At 32.1% G+C, this 20,098-nt stretch overlaps 2 protein-coding genes across 3 annotated transcripts; one reads left to right on the forward strand and one right to left on the reverse strand.

Moving 5' to 3' along the window:
* Positions 1 to 720: 720 nt before the first annotated feature.
* LOC146527606 (C-type mannose receptor 2-like) lies at positions 721 to 11,416 on the forward strand. Of its 2 annotated transcripts, XM_085204849.1 has the most exons (6): positions 721 to 881; positions 1,027 to 1,290; positions 2,818 to 3,012; positions 3,532 to 3,780; positions 7,460 to 7,640; positions 10,907 to 11,416. In XM_085204849.1, the coding sequence occupies exons 1-6, from the start codon at positions 821 to 823 to the stop codon at positions 10,911 to 10,913; spliced, it is 957 nt and encodes a 318-aa protein (XP_085060975.1). In that variant the 5' UTR covers positions 721 to 820; the 3' UTR covers positions 10,914 to 11,416. The 2 variants fall into 2 exon arrangements, with proteins under 2 accessions (XP_085060975.1, XP_085060974.1); XM_085204848.1 differs by lacking the exon at positions 10,907 to 11,416 and having other exon boundaries at positions 7,460 to 8,286.
* Positions 9,183 to 18,396, reverse strand: LOC146527607 (putative fatty acyl-CoA reductase CG5065). The gene is made up of 9 exons (XM_085204847.1): positions 18,249 to 18,396; positions 14,227 to 14,423; positions 13,900 to 14,022; positions 12,917 to 13,102; positions 12,108 to 12,303; positions 11,411 to 11,609; positions 11,031 to 11,270; positions 10,541 to 10,798; positions 9,183 to 9,553 (listed from the first exon to the last, which is right to left on the reverse strand). Exons 2-9 carry the CDS (start codon positions 14,416 to 14,418, stop codon positions 9,394 to 9,396), a joined length of 1,554 nt encoding a protein of 517 aa, XP_085060973.1. The 5' UTR covers positions 14,419 to 14,423; positions 18,249 to 18,396; the 3' UTR covers positions 9,183 to 9,393.
* Positions 18,397 to 20,098: the final 1,702 nt, after the last annotated feature.

The raw sequence follows: 20,098 nt of genomic DNA on the forward strand, positions 1-20,098 counted from the left end.
TCAATAAAAAAAACTGCAAAATCTTTTTTTATCATTTTATTTTCCGAATGTGATACAGAAAAAATATGGCTAATAGGTATATCGAAAACGGTAATTCTTCGGATTTTGAGATATTAAGCATATTTTACTGTGTAATATGACCGCATCTTTTTACTGCTTAAGATACAATACTCAATAGTTTTCTTTTAAAATTTTAAGCGCCTGATAAAATTTCCGAGCAGTATTCTAATTATGTGGAACTTTGGTGTAAATACATAAGAAATGATGTCATTGTTTTAACAATCTTTTTGATGTTTCTCATTTTTCAATACAGCTTTTGTTATATGATTCACCACATAATGAACCTAATATTTTCTGCAAAAAATATACCCAATTTATCTTCAATTGAATCCACCAAATTTTTATACATTTTTATATAATTATACCCTTATTATGCTTTCCTCCATATAGTAATCGCTAACGAGAAATTAATAATCGACATTTTAGACATAATATAACAATAATACGAAAACATAAATAAAAAAAAAACAGAATACTAAAACTTGCTTAGAAACTTAGCATAATCTTACATCCGGGTCTTTGAACATGAATTTGATGTTCATTTTTATTGTATTCATATACATAAGTATGTGTTAACAGCAAACTTTTTGACGTTAGCGTTGTAATATGTAAGAAACTCCACGTATCTGGTTAAAGAACGAGTATTCGAGTTAATTTTCCTGTTGATTTCTCGATATGAAGCGAATCTTCTTAGTTCGCCTCGGATCAGTCAGTCGTATGGCTGTGTTTTTAGCACACGTACCAGCGCGAATTATACAAAATGATCCCATATAAGTTCTTATTTGTTTTGTTTACAGTGCTATATATTTTTCAAGTAACGAGTAAGTAAATGAAAGTGTTGTTATAAAGTTATTTGGTCTAATGAATATCGATTTTAATAGCTATTACATTTAAATCCTTTGTTTGAAAATATAAAATTTATATTATAATATTTGATTCGTGCGTAATTCAAGATTTACGTTTAAGATTGCCAACGTGACTTGAAGTTTTTTCGAAAGGACTACAAATATATAGAAGATACGCGGGCATTCTATAAAATCCACACGATACACAGAACATGGGAAGACAGCAAAGATATGTGTGCCATGGAAGGGGCGACGCTGTTCTATCCAGACGATGACGATGAGGCCAACACTGTTATAAACTATTGGAATGAAACGCAACCATTCAGTTGGGTTTTTATTGGGATATCTACACCAAACGTCAAGCAAGTATTCGAAACCGTAGACGGTGAGTCTTAATAATATTAGTTATTTTTGACTTTATTACTTTTTATAAATACTAATATCGAGGTCGAGTGCCGAGGCAAAGCGCAGAGTTGAATTCCGCCACTCAACACGCCTTGCTTCCAGAATTCAACGGAAAGTGGGAAACGGAGTATCTTAATTCGTAACACTAGGATCTCTCCGCCTACCCTGCTGTGTGCGGGATACAGTGGGAAGCTGTTTTATTTAATTATTTTTACAAATATCGAAACGATCAATTAAAGTGTGAACGTTTAACTATGCAAAAAAAGCTTAAACGCGTAAAAAACATGTATTTTGGAGGCGATCGTCTGAGAATAATTAAAATATTTCAAAGAAAATTAATTATACAATGAATGATTTAGAGGTCAGAGGTGCACGGCCCGGACGTTACAATATAGATATGAAGCACTCCGCACTTATTATTATTATTACAAATTATAATTATTTTATTCTAATTATTTAAATTGATGTTGGTAATTAATGATTTATTAATGTAATTCAAGTATAATTGTTATTATCATAAACAAAAAGTAGAGCTCGTTTTATAAATTTTCTTTATTTTTATAGTTATTTAAATGTTTTTAATCAAATGCCTACTATACTAGAAAGTTCACTTACAACCTTTAAATTTTTATATTATTCTATTAACAATACACGAAACAACTATTGAAAAAACATAATGACTTTAATTCGTAACCATAGAGTAATTTACCTCCTTATATTGTTAGTTGTAAGTTAATCAATGAAACAATTGTTTGCTAATTATCATTATGAATTACTTCTCAAGCATAGAAAATATAAATCTGCTTCACGCTGTATCCCGCACACAACAGGGTAAGCAGGGGGAACCTCATGTTAAGACACCCCGTTCCCCATATATGTTCGAGCATATTGTTGTAAATAATTTAAAGCATAATAATAATAATAGTATTTGACACTATTTATTAAACTCTTTTTTAACTCTACTTTGTATACAATATATAATAAATCCTGGGCAGGCTGCAAATGAGTTAAATATTTCAATAGTTTTATAACAAATATGTGGCTCCTGCGACCATCTGATTTACGACTAAGATTACAAATTAGGTTAAATGTCACGGGATCATGTTTTCGCTATATCATATTAAAAAAAAACACAGTTTTTTTAAAATATTTGACAGAAAATAGACCTTCAACGTCAGTTCTAATGATATTTTTATCAAATTTCAACTTATTTAAATAAATATTTCTAATTAAAAGTGTTATGTGAAGCGATACTGGCATAACATATTTGGATTTCACCATCCTTTATTAGAATATTATGTAAATTTTGTTTTGTAAATTATAAATATTGACGTCTGTATGACGTGTTTAGGATCCCATTTAAAATAGCTGACAAAGGCTATGGCTGTTGATGCAAATCACGTGTGGAATAATTTGTTTTGAATATATTAAAATAGAAATATATTTCCATTCCTGATTAAAATAGGTCTTTTTCTCTAGTTTTTTATCATTTACATATATTTTTTAGGTGTTCCAATAACAAGTGTTTACGACAGATGGGGCCCGGGAGAGCCTAATGACGCCGGTGGCGAGGAAGGCTGTGTGATATTACGTAGAGATGGAACGTTGAATGATGATAATTGTGAACGCAAGTACCCATTCATTTGCAAGAAGACTTTGAGCTCTCTCGAGTGGAACAATTATTGTGATATACCAGATCTTGGTTAGTTTTCATGTAGATTAGTTATATAAGTTGACAAATGAGCCCTACGTAGCATATGACAGCGGCTGACTTCGTTCCAACTCTACCAAAAGTAAAAAAATAAGTTATTGTATTCTTTTTGCATTTTTCCATTTTGGTTAGAGAATACATGGCTTTGACGTTGTTTCCACCACCCAATCATTTAGGATAGTAGTCGCCAATTCGGGCGGAAAGTGAAGAAATGGGCGTCTTGACACTAAGTGCAGAGTGCAACATTTCTTTTGGTACTGGAAATGATCTTTCATCATATCATATATGCAAATCTCTTCGTCTTGTGGGCTACGGTATCGTGGCGATGTTAATAAGACGAGACTTTATATTCAACTTTTTTATTATAAATATTTAATTTGGTTATTTATACGCTGCAAAACAATAGTGGAACATCAACTACAGTCTCAACAAAATAAACCTGAACCTTTCAGTATGAGATTTTACTTTATAATATTGAAAACATTTAAATAATTTGTAATTATGTTTTAGGGTACGAATATGTTGAAAAACTTGGCAGATGTTACAAATTCCACTTAACACCCATGAACTGGACAGATGCTTACACAGTATGTAACACGGAACAGTCGTATTTAGCGATAATTAATTCCCAAGATGAGGCGAACTATTTAAAGGAGTTGACTGCCAAAGCTGAAAAGGACAAAGTGCAGGGAGACTACCTACGGGGGGCCGTACATTTGGGTTATCGGTTAAAGAAGGGCAGTTGGCAAACTATTATTAGTAAGTATTTTAGATAAATTATCAATCCTACTAATATTATAATTGTGAAAGCTTGTGAGGATGGATGTTTGTTTCACTTTTACGTAAAAACTACTGAACAGATTTAGCTTATAGTTCAAAATAGCACACAGGCACATAAAAATTTTGTATAATATAAAATTAAGTTTAAGCGGCGAAGTCGCATGTCGGTTGCTAGTAGTAACATAAAATAACTTAAATTATATAATTCTTATATTTGATCGATTTCATGGTCGATGGTTGTGGATTGAAATCTAACTTAAAAGATTAAATTATAAGTTTATTATTTACTATGTGTTTTAGGTCAGGATAGGCAAGATATTGTTAGGAAGCATGCAATGATTTTAAATAAGCGAAACGTGGTGAACTGATTGTATAGGTAGTTGTGCATCTTATTGTCCTAGTTAAGGCTAAAAGGTACACTAAACATAGAAAGATATAGATTAGAAATCTATATATAAGTACATTTTTGAAATATTTTGTACTGTATAATTTTTATTAATATTTCTTCAAAATTACACTAAGTTAATATCAAAGCAGCTAAAATTAAATATAAAAGTAATATCGTACCTAAAATATCCTTGAATAAAAATAAAAGTAAATATTTAGCATACCTACTCGTGTGACATAGATATGTATGTAATGTGACTACAGAACTAAAGAAAATTTTCCGTATTCGCCTCAATTATCAGGTAAACTGGGGAAGTAAAAACGAATATCTGCTTCAATAACTATACTATGCAATACTTATTTATAAACATTGTTTTATATCATTATAAAATGTTAATTAATACCATATTTCGCTAGTTTATCTATTGTATAGAAATTTTCTTACTCTTAGTTGGTCATAATGGTGATTTTAGAATAATTTCATGCTAGATGTTAGACGATAGAGGGGTAGAGTAAAGTGAGAAATCCCAAAGCAACACTTTATTTAATTAAATTAGATATACGTATTTCAAGAAACCTTAAAAAAACAGACGCACCAAATAACGCCATACGATTCCGGGTATTACAACATTTACAACAATCTTCTTTTTTTTAACCGACTGCTGTAAGAAAAGGAGGTTATCAATTCGACTGTATTTCTTTTTTAAAGTTATCATGGAAAGTAAGATTACATCCTTTCTTAAGCGTCTATATTTATTATTAGTGTAAAATAGTAATATGGGGTTTTTTCTGGTTTGCATTGTGAAGGTTCAATTAAATCCGGTTATATATAAATGGCATGAGTTTCGTCATTAAAAGCATAATACGGCTTCAGGTTTTCCAATCTATTACGTAAAATTGGGTAAATTCTGAAGGTGAAAAATCAAAATCTTATTATTACATAATACATAATGCATGTATATATCAATATTATTAGTGAATAAATTATTATTAAGGTATGTGACCGTAAAATCGACTGGTTGTGGGTTCGATCCCCAGTTGAGGAAAGGAAATATTTATTTAAATTTATATTTTTATTTCTTTATTTGGTATCGAGTGGGAGCTCCGCCAGTCTACACGCTTCTAGAATTCGGTGGGACATTAGGTTCCTTTTGCCTAACCTGAAATGTATGATATACAGCTCGAGTAGTCTTACCTCTATAAATGGCCTAAAGATACAAGTAATTATAATAATAAATTAAACAATAATTAATAAATATGATATATACCTACCTATAGTTAATATTGCATGCTATTCCTAGTATTCTACGGCGCTATATTGATTATTGCTTGAGATTTGCCGTCACGTGTTGTTCTTCGTTTAATTTACCTACATAAAAATATTCCCCGACGAGTGGAAGGAAGCCATTGTCATAGGTATACCGAAACCTAACAAGCCGCGGAATATGCCCTCTAGCTATAGACCTATCAGCCTTCTCAGCTGCTTAGGAAAAATTTATGAGAGAATCATTCTCATTAGACTCTCCGAGGTGGTAGAGGCCAAATCTCTGCTCATTAAAGAGCAATTCGGTTTCAGAAAGAAACATTCCGCCATCCACCAAGTCCATCGCGTGGTAGAGCACATAGCCCAATATAAAGTAAAAATTTCCTACCGCAGACATACTGCCGCCATTTTTCTCGACGTAGCGAAAGCCTTTGACAAGGTCTGGCATAACGGCTTAATTTTCAAGCTGCGGCGTTCTGGCTTGCCAGACTGTCTCGTGCGCATCCTGCAGGATTTTCTGTCAAATAGATACTTCCGCTATAAAGTAGAAGGAACTCTCTCCTCCCCCCGCCTCCTCCGCGCAGGCGTCCCCCAGGGTTCAACCCTCTCTCCTATGTTATACGCGCTGTACACAAGAGACATACCTCGTACCAGGGATGTACACTTGGCTATGTACGCCGATGATACCGCCCTATACACCTCTTCGCGTAACACACGCATAATAGCCGATCGACTTCAGAAAGCGGCCCGCGTACTTGGTGTGTGGTTCCGCCAATGGAGAATCGAGGTTAATCCAGAGAAGAGTAAAGCGATACTCTTCCCTCGCGCTCGTTCAGAGCAAATCTCTACCATCTATCTATTAGATAAAGCCATTCCCTGGGAAAAAGAGGTCAAATATCTAGGTGTCACATTAGACTCTAAACTCTCCTTCAAACCCCACGTCACGAAAGCTTGCAACAAAGCTAAATTCATTCTTAATAGATTATACTATCTCATAAACAAGCGTAGTAAAATGTCACTTAGAAATAAGCTGACACTATACAAAACTTGTATAAGACCCGTCCTCTCTTATGCTTGTGTAGCGTTCGCGCACACTAAGCTAGATCCCATGCAAAAGGTACAAAATAAATTCTTACGTATCGCATCAGGTTGTCCCTGGTTCGTGCGTAACGTCGACCTACATAGAGACTTTGAACTGGAATCGATTTACGAGCACTGCAAACGTTTAGCGAAGCGCTACTTTGAGCGCGCAGGCTCGCACGCGAATCCCCTCATCGTTAATGCGTGTGATTACATCCCTAACGCACTCCCTAGACGTAGACGCCCGCGCAGCGTCCTTTTAGACTCCGATGACGCCATTACCATAGCGAATGCCCCGTATGTAGGTAGGAAACACACTACTCACACACGACACAAACACCGTCGTCGACGGAATCGACGACGAAGTCCAGCTTATTCAACGGCTCGATCGCGTCTCGGCGCGGTCGGGCCCAGCGGTTAGGGACCGTTAGCTCCCTTAGAGTAGTCTAATTTGTCCCCAGTCGCGACTTCATGTCGCGGCTGGTTTGCTTAGCATAGGTGAAATCCCAGTCCGCTCGACGGCCGCAAGCCGAGGTTCGAGTCCCGCAGGGGGCGCCCTTACAGTCGTCGACTTCCTCACAGGCAGCCACTTAGTGCTTGCATTTCTTCAGGGACAGAGTACCCTCTTCCCTACCCAACCGGTGTCGCTGTAAAATCCAATAGGGCTAACAGCATTATCCACATGTTCGAAAAAAAAAAAAAAAAAAAAAAAACATAAAAATAACTTAGTAAAGTTATTTACATTTGTAATTAAATTAATCGTTTAATGATTCACCGAAATCACTGTTATACTTAATACTGATACTGATAATATAATTAAAAATAAATAATTAACTGTTTTTAATTCTTATGCTGTTATTTTCACACATTTAAAAATACATATTTAATTTTGAACACGTGTCATATTTGATGTATTTTTTATTTCAGACATGCCATTAGAACAGAGCGGTTATACAGTATGGGGGGGAGGTCAGCCCGACGGACGGGGCGAAGAGAAATGTGGCTCCATGTTCTACAACGCACAATTGAATGACATCAGCTGTGATCGACGGTTATTCTTCATCTGTGAGCACGAGATAGACCTCCTTCGTAATAGCTACATTCTAAGGTTTGGCGATGTGTTTACAATGAAACCAACAGCATGAAGCATGTATGTGTCGAAAGAGAATGGGGCATGTTTATGTTAACTAGAATCAATTACATAAGTTAAATTCTTGGTATTTTCTGAACTTTTATTGTTAAAAATTACCTTAAAAGTTCGGATCGAAGTCATCGTTGCTCCAAAAGACCTACTGAAGTGGTAGATACGATCTTTCATTTTAATTTTTCATAGCTTAGCTTATTTTTCGCCAAATTTTAAATAAAATTGAACAATTATTATATTTTATTTCAAGATCTCGAGGCAAATAATTTTCTCCTAACCCCGATTTGTAGCTTTAAAGTTAAGTACAAAGGACGAAGAGAATTGATTATGAAATATATAAGTGCCATTTCGTATACATTTTTTAAAATTGCTGAAAACCATGATCATATTAAATTTCGTATTTTATTTTGATTTCTTTTGTAGAGCTTAGTCAGGTAAAATTCTCATTCTTCTTTTTAAATCCATTTCGTATTAAAGTATTCAATTTAGATTTAAAATAAGAATTTATATGCTGTTTTAAAAAAAATACAGTTATACCTTAATTTGTTTATGAGTATTATTATTCTTGTTGTTGTTAGTATGGAATAAAAAATAAATTAAAATTAAAAAACTTTAACTAAAAACCACACAATTTTTTTTTATTTAATTTATCTGAATAGATACAAAAATATTTATCACTTTACGTCTTTACTACTCTCTGAATAACTTATACATTAGAACGTACGTTACATATATTTTATGTATTATATATATAATTATGAATATTCATGTGTATATTATAAATATTTATAATTATTTATAGCTAGTCTGCTTTAATGAAGAATAAACTCCAAATGTTATTTAAATAAAAGAACAATTTTTAGTACAAATGTATATTTCCTCTTACAATACTACAATTAATTGTTCATATCCCGTAATATGTTATTAACACTTAATAGGTAGGTACTAATAATGCAGATAACACATAATTATTATTAGTATATATGGTCGTATATAAAAATTTTCATTTTTAATAAGTCGCTGCTGCAATGGATAACTGAGTTTTGAATAATCTAATAATAATAATTAAAAGAATATTAACGTTTTCATTTTAGTTGTTAAAAGTACTTCAATAACATTTTTGAATGACTTTAGTCTTCAATAATAATGATAATTTAATAGATCGACTGGATTTGGTCCTCCTCCTCCTTCGTGATCAAATATTGGTCACGACATGTTCTTCCATACCTATATAATTATTATAATGTTAGGTATATATATGACAATATACATGATTACTTGTAAATAAGCGTATTAATACCACAAATACTGTATTTATATGTTATAAATACAGTATTTTTTATATATTATCTATAGTATGCCATACGGTTCTGAATGAATCAAGAATTGTTATTTAGTTTTTCATATGAATCATATATGGTATGTATTATATACAATGAACAATGGTCTTAATTATTTATAATTAAATTAAACTGTGGAAGCCACAATATAATATAAAAATCTGAATAATATAAAGCTTCATTTTTATGTTTATTTATATATTGATATGATAAGAAATATATTTTATACGTTGTTGATAACGTTTGACCTGGACGATGATCTTTTGCGCTGCTTATAACTGTTATATATAATATACGTACTCCTTTTCTAGAACATGTAATGTAAAAATTTATGAGTAAATGAAAATTTACTCATTTCTTAATATTTCATCGTTTTTCTAAAGTTCTTGGAAGACTGCTTTCCCAACTAAAGGTAAATATCTTACAAACGGCCCACCGTATGACAAAACTTCACGAAGAGGTTCAAAGAGTAAAACCATCCAGTAAATTATTAATAAATAAAAGAATACGGACACCATAAGATCCAATACGAATAATCTGTAAAAGAAATAAAATATTACATACATTTCCATACACGAACAATGGTATATTCGATGAAATGAAAATTATTTTTAAGAACTCTATTCATGAACAAATCAAACTATATTGATATCAGTGTTTGTCTGTGTGATAATACAATTTTACCAAACTTAAAGTTGTCGTGGCGCTGGGTTTTTCATTTCTTAGCTCTGGTAATAACGACAAAGTGGTGGCATTTGGTCGGTAAGTGGGGAACGGAGCGCCATGAACCTAGGTTCCCTTTGCCTACCCTGATCCCTCGTGAAATACAGCGTGAAGTTATGATAAAGATGAACTTATGTTGAAGATGTTCTATTAAAAAAATGTGTGTGTTTTCTAATATACAATGTTAATACAATGTTTTCATTTTATATTATACAAATATAGATATATTAGTTTCTAAAAAAATTGTCAAATAAACAGAGATATTATATGAAATATTTGATAATATACCATTCCATTTAATATTTTTCATCTATATATATAAAATCGAAAGGTCACTCACTCATCACGAAATCTCAGAAACTACATGTGCTAGGAATCTCAAATTTTGCATAGGAGTTACTTATAGTACGTAGGTGCTCGCTAAGACGGGAATTTGCAATATTCGACTTCTAAGGGGTTGTTTTTGGGGTCGAAAGTTCTATGAAAATTCGTTACTACAAATGCTAGGAGTCTCAAATTTTGCATAGACGTCACTAGGACGTAGTCATGGAGACAGAAATTAATAATAACATAGTACACGCGGGTGAAACCGCGAGCGGGCCGCTAGTTTATTATATAGCACACCAAACACACCTGTAATTATCTTTTTACCAAGCCATTATACATCTATTAATTTTACACAATTATTTAGGTATACTTAATAAGTTTTTGAACAGCAACTTAACACAACTAGAATTCTTAGGATTTAAGTAAATTTACTAGAAATTTGGGACTAGTTTAGTTTTGGGCTTTTATACTTACATGTTATTTTGTAGCCTTGCTTTTGGTAGATTCTCCAGCTTCTCTTTTAGACAGAACAATTTACCGCCTATCATGCAAGTTTCAATATATGGGCCCACTTCAATAATCGCTAAGTTCATCGGAAACGTTGCAAAGTCCATTTGATTTAGTTTTGTTGCTAACGCTTTAAAGTTGTGAGTGTCGAACCACCATTCACGGGTTGTAAAATATTGCAGCACCTCCAGACCAACTGATATCCGATTTTGTATTCGCACCATACTGAAATTATGCATGTTGAAAATAAAATATGCTACAAAAATATGCTAAAAATATTGTACTCGTATGTTAAATATATTAAGAGACTTATCAGAGTGTATTTTGTTTTAGGAAATAAGGAAGGCCAATGTACGTTGCAGTTGTTCTGCTAAGTTAAGACAAGCTGTGATTAGTGAATGCTAAGATTTTTTTAATAATATACAAATCGATTTAAAAGTGAATAACTAAAACTCACAATCTTTTCTGACCAAAAATCAGCATTAAAAAGTCGATAAGATAGGCGGGAATAATGTGGTAGAAGAAAACGCAGAGTTCGTGTATTAGCTTATTGTGTCTGATGTTTCCATTGGGATACCACAGGGGTCCTTCGAAAGGGAACTTGCGCACTGTTGCCTTCCCAACGTCCAAAACCTCTTTCCATGTCGTGTCCCGATCGTCACCTGATGTTAGATTAAAAACTGGTATGTCTGCTGGTCTGCAAGATCATGTAAAATTGACTAATGTTTTCCTATTCATTTGATCTCTTATACATAATTTTCATTAGATTTTGAATTTGTTTCATAAACTTTAATTTTAAAAGTAAACAAAGAAAAATAAAATAAAATGTTAATATACCTTTCACTCTTTGTATTAATATAATAAGGTATGAGAATAATAGCATTGATAGCAATGTCGACAGGAATGACTTCGGCATGATAGTGTCCATAGCAATGCATAGTCCTGATGACTCCTTTACCAGCACCAATCATTAGGCCTATAGGGCCGTTTAGATTATCCACCCAACCTGGAGTGGGTTCCTTGTACGCGGGAGTGACTGTAATATTTTACAAATCAAAAATCAAAGTAGAGCATTTATTTTTTGTATAAATTATACTTAAATATTATTTATAATTGAAACTACATATAATTAAATTTAATAAATGTCTATTGTGTAAGTTACTGATTAATTTTATTTCGCCTTTGCACTTTCTTTCGTGGTGAATAATATGATGTATATTAAGGATTTACATAATACAAAATTGTATATGATAGTACCGAAGCTAACCAATTCATATAAAACGACGGTTAAATATTTAATTGTCTTTAAAAATATACATATAATTAATTTATTATAATAATATCAATGAATGTCTTTGCTTTAGTAAGAACTGTGTTGTCTGTAGCCATCTAACGTCATCATTGTATATCTATATCAATATTAGTATAACCCACCATTATTTAGGTATTATAGGCCAAAACCGACAAATACGAAATAGTATGTAAATATATTAAGTAATATATATGTCAACATATTAAACATATACATTAATACCTATACTCGGTCGTACAACGACTGTGGGTATATCCGCGTAGCTCTCCTTAACAAGAGCTTCAGCTAGCCGTTTGGAGTACGTGTACGAGTTGGGATGCTGCTGCATCATGGAAGGAGCTAGGAGGTTCAGCTGATCCTCGGAGAGCCAACTTGCGGCGCGCAACACTTCGTGAGGGTCTGCTGGAGGATCGTGGACCTGAAAGTTTAGTTTTTTATATTTTTTTTGATATATACACACACTTTGTATATAGGATAATAATAAATCATTATTTTTTTTCGTTTTCAAGCTGTATCCTGCATATAGCAAGGTAGGCAGAGTGAACGTAGTGTTAAGACACTCCGTTTTCAACTTTCTGCCGCTCGAGGCGTTGTTATTGAGTAGCGGAACCCGATTCAGCGTTTGCTTTGTGACCAAAGCGATGAATTAAACATATTAAATATTTCATTACCCCGAGTGGGAATCGAACATACAACATCGCGAATACAGTCACACACTTATTCCACTGAGCCAAACATAAACATTACTAAGTATATAAAAATATTATTTTACGTAAAAATTGTGAGCGTTACATACCTATATATGTAAGAAGATAGGTTACGCAAGGCTACACATGCTACAGGCGGGTAACGGTATCATTACATGCTGATAATTATCATAACTCTGACAATAATTAAATCGATTATTACGTTTTTTATATGCTCTAACTATAATTAAAAAATCACCTACATACAAAACTCGTATAAACTTATAGTTGTTTTAAGGCACTCTGATCATTAATATATTTAAATATTCAGAATAAAGGTAGTACCTTTTCTGCCATTCTTCCGTGGTCTGGATAACAAAAGGCAGTGGAGAGATGAACGAATGAAACAAGGTTTTTCATTCTTTTCGCAATTTCCAGGACTCTAAGAGTGCCTTTGGTGTTCATTTCTAGGCCTTCTTTGAGAGGTGCTTCCAAACGTAGAGTGGCTGCAAAGTGGAACACTATAGATACCTGAAAAGAAAGTTTATCAAGCTTTTAAATAATTATTTACTTTTCAATTGCACTTAATGATTAAATTGGTGCATATAACAACTACTGTTAATTTTTTTTTGAGGAAAGAAGAAATATGGGGCTAGCAATTTAACTTCATCAAACTAAAAAACTGAAGTAACTAGAATGTAAATTAACATTAAAATCTAATACAAAACCAGAATGACTGAGGCGTTATGTAAAATATATCACATAAGTATATTGCATAAACAATTTCTGTGAATATGCCTAAGTATGTACGCTTACTACTGCGTAACAGCTTTTCCGTAGTTTTATTCGTTCGTATTCGTTCTTAGTTATATTCTTTCATTTCTATGAAAAAATCTTATATATAATTAAAATATATATAATTCTAAATGTATTAAATTTTTTTAGCTTCACTGCTGTAGCTGTATCTTGGACATGGTAGGGTAGGAAAAGGGAACCTAGTGTTTCCCACTTCCCGCTGAATTATGGAGGCATTGCGTATTGAGTGCCAGAACACAACGTCGCGCTTTATCTCGTTACCAGAGCGAGAACTGAGAATATTAAATATTTATTTCCTCGAATAGGTCTGCTATGTCTGCACCAGCGCCAACCTGAGGCTTAAAAAATATGTTTTACCTGCAATGGATTTACCGTATTTACTTATTACTTAAATAAACGTATAATTACAACCATTTTATATATTTTTACGTTGTTCTATTAAATCTGTTCTGTTCTGTGTAGCGTTACACACAAGGCTTATTGCGTTATAAAGTGAAACCAACTTTGCCCACCTCATTATATAGTTCTTCCAGTTGATTCTTTTCAATTCCAAGATTGTCAAACAAAATATCACCGACTACTGGTACTAGTTTCTTCATGACATGTGATTTTTCTTCTCTAATTCTTGAGAATAACTGAAAATTAGAGGAAACTATATGAAGGATTTTGTTTTGGAGATTAAGAGAAGAAGAATTTAAAATGTAGAGACATTAGGAGGCTCATTACTGACATTCAAAACATTTTTTTAATTTGCAACTTCATAATTTAGCTACTTTCTATAAAGTAATAGTATAAATATAACAAATAAAGATATTAACACCATTTTTGATGAAACTCACTGGCAGTTTCCACATATCCTCGATTCGCGATTCAGGTGATTTACCGCGTTTGCTGCGCACCAGCGCGTACACGCAGCCTATATCCGACACGCTGTATAGAAGTTTCTCGATCAAAACCTTCCCCATCAGACCTGATGCGCCGGTCACCAGCACCTTCCTTCCTCTGTACCACTCGTTCACTTCGGATGCCATTTTGCCTTTGAGATATAAAATTTTATAAATAAATAATTAATTTAATTGAACAGTTGAATTTCTAATTGGAAAATGAAAAGCCTGGAAATATATAAATAAAGGAAATTTAGCAATCAATATACTTAGAACATAATAAAATCACAAATTTGAAATAAGTAGTTAAATAGCATTGTAATAACATTCTTCAGTTACTACTTTTCTATAACATAACATTAATGGTATTATAACTACTTTAGCTTGTAGTTGCGCAAAAACTTTACAACGGCTCCCATTTGTCTGATGCGATTCTAATAAGAATAGTATGGGTTGAATATATCGTAAATATACATAGTCATTGTAATTTTATTCATTTTCCTTTATTTTTTTTCTTTACGCTGTCTCCTAATGTTAAAACACAACGTTCCTTTAAGCCACTTCCGGTAACCACTTTCCGGTGACATCTGGAGGTACTGCACGTTGAATTCCATAGATTTACCGTGACAGTGTCAATTAACGCAACTTTTATAGTTACGTTAACTTTTTACTATTTATTTTTCGGTTTATGTTAGCGACAATAGCTCGAATATTAAATCCTTTAAAATACCTGATTAATGAATAATCCACCTTAGAAGAGACTAAATTTTGTCTTAGCTACAATGGAGCTTATGAATAAGACCTAGGGTACCTAGGGTTACCATACCTTAAATCGTAAGAACGGAATTCTCACAACGTTGTCCGTCTGTCAAGACCATTTATGACGAGATTGCATGTTTACTTTTGATAAGCTTTTAAGTCAACGCAAATAAATGATACGAGCATTTATGCATCGATATTCTATATGAAATTCGCCGCGTATTCAAAACCTTACTAAAAACCAGGTTTATGCAAAATTTCATAAATATAGATTATGAAATTTGGCACAAATTGTGAACTTGAATAGAAATACAGGAAATAAACCAATAACAATTATTATACAATAGGAATGCGAATGGCTGCAATGTTAAGTTTGTCAAATTTTATTTATTATACTTCCCATTCACTTATAATCCTGAAATTGTAGTTAAATGGAGAGAATGGGAATGGGAACAGGGGGCGAGTCTGACTCGCACTTGACCGGTTTTTTTACTTATTTGTCTCTTTTACTTCAGCTATCCTAGCATCTTTTGTCATTTTGAGCATTAAGTAGTATGCAGAGCACAATTCAAAGTAAGCAATAAGCCAAAATAAGAAATAAATAAAGTTATGCTTATTATGTGCGATGAGATAAGTAAAAGTTGGAATGTATAGACTATAGTGTAGTCCCTTTCAACTAGAAGTTGCAAAACCGGTCGTTCCTATACAATTTTCTTCGCAACATTGCAATGCTATTTTCAATATTGAAGAAACTTGTATATTGTTGCCATTTTACGATCAATTGTTCGTTCATTCATTCTACTCATCTTCAGTTGTATTATATTTGTATTTGTAATTTCCATATGTGCGATGGTTTTGGATTTAAACTCTGCTCGAGAATATGTATGAAAGTGGATAAATAAGAATAAATGAACGAAGGGTATACAAATCCTAATTTTCAAACTAAAAGACTCTATCGATTTATTACGCTAGGCTAAGCTTTATTAGGTGACTTCTGTGAATAGAACTATGGAACTAATTCACTCATCAATAAAAAAATATATAATTATATATTCATGAAAATACAAAAATCCCTTGTAATTTGTAATTTAAATTATTAGTTAATAAATCAATTATAAATACAGAGCAAAATCTTAAGTCAAGCAAAACGTTAATTTTATTTTTTTAAAAAGATTTGTCACCATTGTCACCATTTCCTTTCAACAGTTCTGATAACCCTGCAATCAGTTAACAGGAACCGGTCGCTGGGCTGTAGCTACCTGTTCTACAGGTGAAACATCACCGATTATGTAACTACTACACTAATGGGAATTGGGAACCAAATTGTAAGTACTATAGTTGATAATTACTTAAAAGAATGAAATTGAAAATAATTACAAAACACTTTAAGAATAGAGACAGAATTGTAATCCATATATAACCAAAATATTTTGGCCTGTCGAAAATTATGTTCATTTTGTACATACATACATATTTCTTAACCGCAAGATACGTTAACTTACGGCCTAGCGGTTTTCACCAAATTCAGGCCATGCTGGTTACGAAACGTACATCACGTCAACTAAGTAGAGCTGCTGACAGAGCGTTAAATTGTCTGTAGTATATTTCTTCTATCTAATCTTTATACTATAAAATCATTAGTTATTTATAATGCCTCCAGAATTTGGCAGAAAACGGGAACGGAATGTTATAACACTATGTACTCTCTGGCTATCTTGCTATGAGCGGGATAAAAATAACATTATTACATTAGTTATATTACACGTAAGAGACAAAAAGAAAATTCTCACATTTAAGTCACACACATGTTGTTGTAAACAAAAATAATTGTATTATTTCTTGCTGATATAAAAAAAAATACAGTCGAATTGATAACCTCCTTTTCTTACAGAAGTCGGTTAAAAAGAGAGTATAAGTAGGTATATTAATTTGTAAACATATAAATTAATTTTATCATGTTTAATGATATTTTCTTATTTAAGTTTTAAAGTGTACAGTAGTGCAAAGTCCTCAACTTTGTTTTTCCTTCGAAAAATAATAACAAATAGATTTCTTATTTCATTGACGTATTTTTATTTGCATATTCCTACGCCTGCAGGTTGACATAAGTCACGGCTATAAGTAATTACTTATAGAAATAAGATACAGAAATAGTAGTGTAAGTGTAGCCATTATACTTACAACACTTCTATTTTAGTTAGTTAGTTTATGATTTTCAATAATTATTATAATTAGCTTTACGCAACCCTATATGAAAGGGGTTCTTTTGAAGAATATTCTTTTTAGACACTTTCTTCTAATTTGTTCTTTAATTTCTTCTGTTTGAAATTATATTAAAAGAAAGAAAGAAATTATATTATAAACTTTATTTAACCTATCAAATCAATCAATTTCAAGTTAAGGTGAAAGGAGTAATTTTTCCTAAATTTTAATTTTGAATTTCACATTTCTGTACTTTTGAATTTCATAATGCAAATAAGTAATACAGAATCTAAGCATTATTAAAAATAATATATTTCAATTATATAAATTTTAAAGTATCAATAAAAAGAAGTATACAGTATATTACATTGAATTCCTCAATTTTTTTTTGTTAAAATTATATGCTATACAATTTTAATAAAAAAAAAAAGTTTTTAAAGCTAAAATAACAAAGTATTATTATTTTACTATTCTATATAATAAATATGACAAGCTAGGGCAAGTTTAAGAGAAAGCGAACAAACCGGATCTTCATTAAAACAAATATTATGTAAGTCTTAAATCTTAGTACGTACTTGTTAAAATTAGATTTTCATTGCAAATGACACATTATAAAGACATATGGTATGGACAATATTAAAAAGATTTGGTGGCGCGTTTTTTTTTAATATATGAAAGGAAATATTATAAAAAAAAATAAAATTACTTATATTTGGTAAAAGTAACTTATTTAATTTAAAGAAAAAAATACTATATTCAACGCAATATTCTGTTTACTTTTCATAATCCTCCTTACTTTCTATAATTCGCAATTTATTCGCTCGTTACCACAAAACAAGATAATTACATAAAGTCGAACTTGTTACTGCGAAAACATTATTTATTATTCGTTTACTACACACACAGGCACAAACATAAATATTATAACAATTTTCAATTAAGGAAAAACTATTAGGAATAACTCCACAGTAAGTTCTTAAATTACAATATTATTTTTATAAGGAAAAATCACTTACCAAGCTTAGTTTTCTTTAATACCGCGACGCTCGCGAGTCGTTCTGCGCGGGCGACTGCCGACTGCTTCTATTGTATAACACTCTAACACGAGTTTGCGCATCGAAGTAGGAGTTACTTTGCGTGCTAGCCTGTAACTTAGGTAAATTGGAAAAAGTTATTAAAGGATATTATTATGAAATATTTATTTACGTTTATATTTGCATTTCTTCGCTCTAGAGTCGAGGCAGAGCGCGGCGTTGAGTTCTACCCCTCAACACGCAATGCTTCCAGAATTGGGCAGAAAGTGGGGAAAGGCGTGTCTTAACACGAGGTTCCCTCTGCCCACCCTGTGGTGTGCGGGATACACGGGAATACTTAAATAATTGCACATTTTGGGTTAGGTAAGGTCCGCTGTGTGCGGTCTATCTATATACCGTGAAGCTGATGAGATGATGAGAATTTATTAAAGGATGGGCTAGTAAAAAGGTGTCAAAATAATTTAAAAAGAATAAAATCTGGGTAATTTGTTATGGCTGTGAATATAGAGTATGAAAAGTTTTATTGTGCCGTTATCGTTACGCCGCGTATAATGAGATTAAATTTAAATAAAGGTAAAAACAGCCAAAAGAATGTTTGTTACTGTGAGGATAATGCTTTTCTTGAAGATAAAGTAAAGAATTATAAATCAAATATTTCATATAATAGCAAATATTTTATATAGGAAAATATGGTATATAAAATGTTTCAATAGCTTTTTGCTTGAATTGTTTATTGTATTGTAATGTCGTTAAAAGTACAATCGCAAGAAAATACATATAATTTTATTTTTATTACTTGTTACTGCGCCATCTAGTGGCGGTATATAATTTATAAAATTACATTGTCTATGGTAGACCAAAGGTAGAAAGGAGTACCAAAGAATTGAATGCTTATATTGTAGATGGCAGCACGATAGCATGTGAATATCCATAGTCAAAACGTTCCGTTTTTTTATTTAAAGTTTTATTTAACTGTATTCTGTACATAGCGGAATAGGGTACCTAGTGTTAAGATACTCCGCTCCCTCTAAGACACTTCCTCTCGTCACTCTTCTCCGCATTCTGGAAGCATTGCGTGTTGAATGGCGGAAGTCAACGCCGCGCTTGGCTATGACACCAGAGCGAAGAAATGGATGGATGGATGGAGTGGATTTAAATAAATATTTAATTTCCTCGAGTGGGGATGAACCTATAACCAGTCGCGTTTATAGTCACAGTTTGTGCTCTTATGTCACGACTGGCCTTATACCTATAATTAAAATATTATAATTTTCATTTATCTGAATATATTATTCCTTATAAGTGATTAACAAAGGTCGGCGGTAAGGCTATACGGTAAAGTCATAGGCCCTTCGAGTTAATCATTTAATATTTCTAAAAGGAACAGAAATTTGAGAATGAAATGTGAATCATTACTTAAAATGCTATTTGTATTAATATTAAGAAATTATTCTTGTTAAACTCTTCTTAAACTTACCCTGTAGCAAGTACTCGTACAGTCTAAAAAACCAATTAAGAAATTAATAGTTCCAAATGTTTGTCAAAATGTTTTATTTCAATATTTTTTATATTAAATTTCGCTGTTTTAATAAAATACTGCAAAATAAAGCGAATCGAATACGTGACGTAATGAAAATGTATGCCTAATTGTTAAAATTAATGTCCTTAAATTGTACACAAATTAAATTTTAACATAGTATATTCATAATATTTATTTCTTTAAAAAAAATTAATAACTTTGCATTACACACATAGAACACATGTTTCTCATTATCTCGATTTAATAAAGTTGTCGAGAGGGATTAAAACTTATGAAGAAAAAGTAATAAGAA

This window comes from Heliconius melpomene, chromosome 20 (assembly GCF_056956725.1).
Source record: "Heliconius melpomene rosina isolate 202511_hmr_F chromosome 20, ASM5695672v1, whole genome shotgun sequence".
Taxonomy (NCBI): domain Eukaryota; kingdom Metazoa; phylum Arthropoda; class Insecta; order Lepidoptera; family Nymphalidae; genus Heliconius; species Heliconius melpomene.

What these genes read in the sequence shown, in the direction of transcription:
- LOC146527606 (XM_085204848.1), top strand. Translation starts at nt 821, where the DNA reads ATGATCCCATATAAGTTCTTATTTGTTTTGTTTACAGTGCTATATATT. An exon ending in AGTATTCGAAACCGTAGACG is followed by an intron (nt 1,291 to 2,817) that starts GTGAGTCTTAAT and finishes TATATTTTTTAG; the next exon opens with GTGTTCCAATAACAAGTGTT. An exon ending in TTGTGATATACCAGATCTTG is followed by an intron (nt 3,013 to 3,531) that starts GTTAGTTTTCAT and finishes ATTATGTTTTAG; the next exon opens with GGTACGAATATGTTGAAAAA.
- LOC146527607 (XM_085204847.1), bottom strand. Translation starts at nt 14,418, where the DNA reads ATGGCATCCGAAGTGAACGAGTGGTACAGAGGAAGGAAGGTGCTGGTG. An exon ending in AGGATATGTGGAAACTGCCA is followed by an intron (nt 14,023 to 14,226) that starts GTGAGTTTCATC and finishes TCTAATTTTCAG; the next exon opens with TTATTCTCAAGAATTAGAGA. An exon ending in ATTTTTGGTCAGAAAAGATT is followed by an intron (nt 10,799 to 11,030) that starts GTGAGTTTTAGT and finishes GCATAATTTCAG; the next exon opens with TATGGTGCGAATACAAAATC.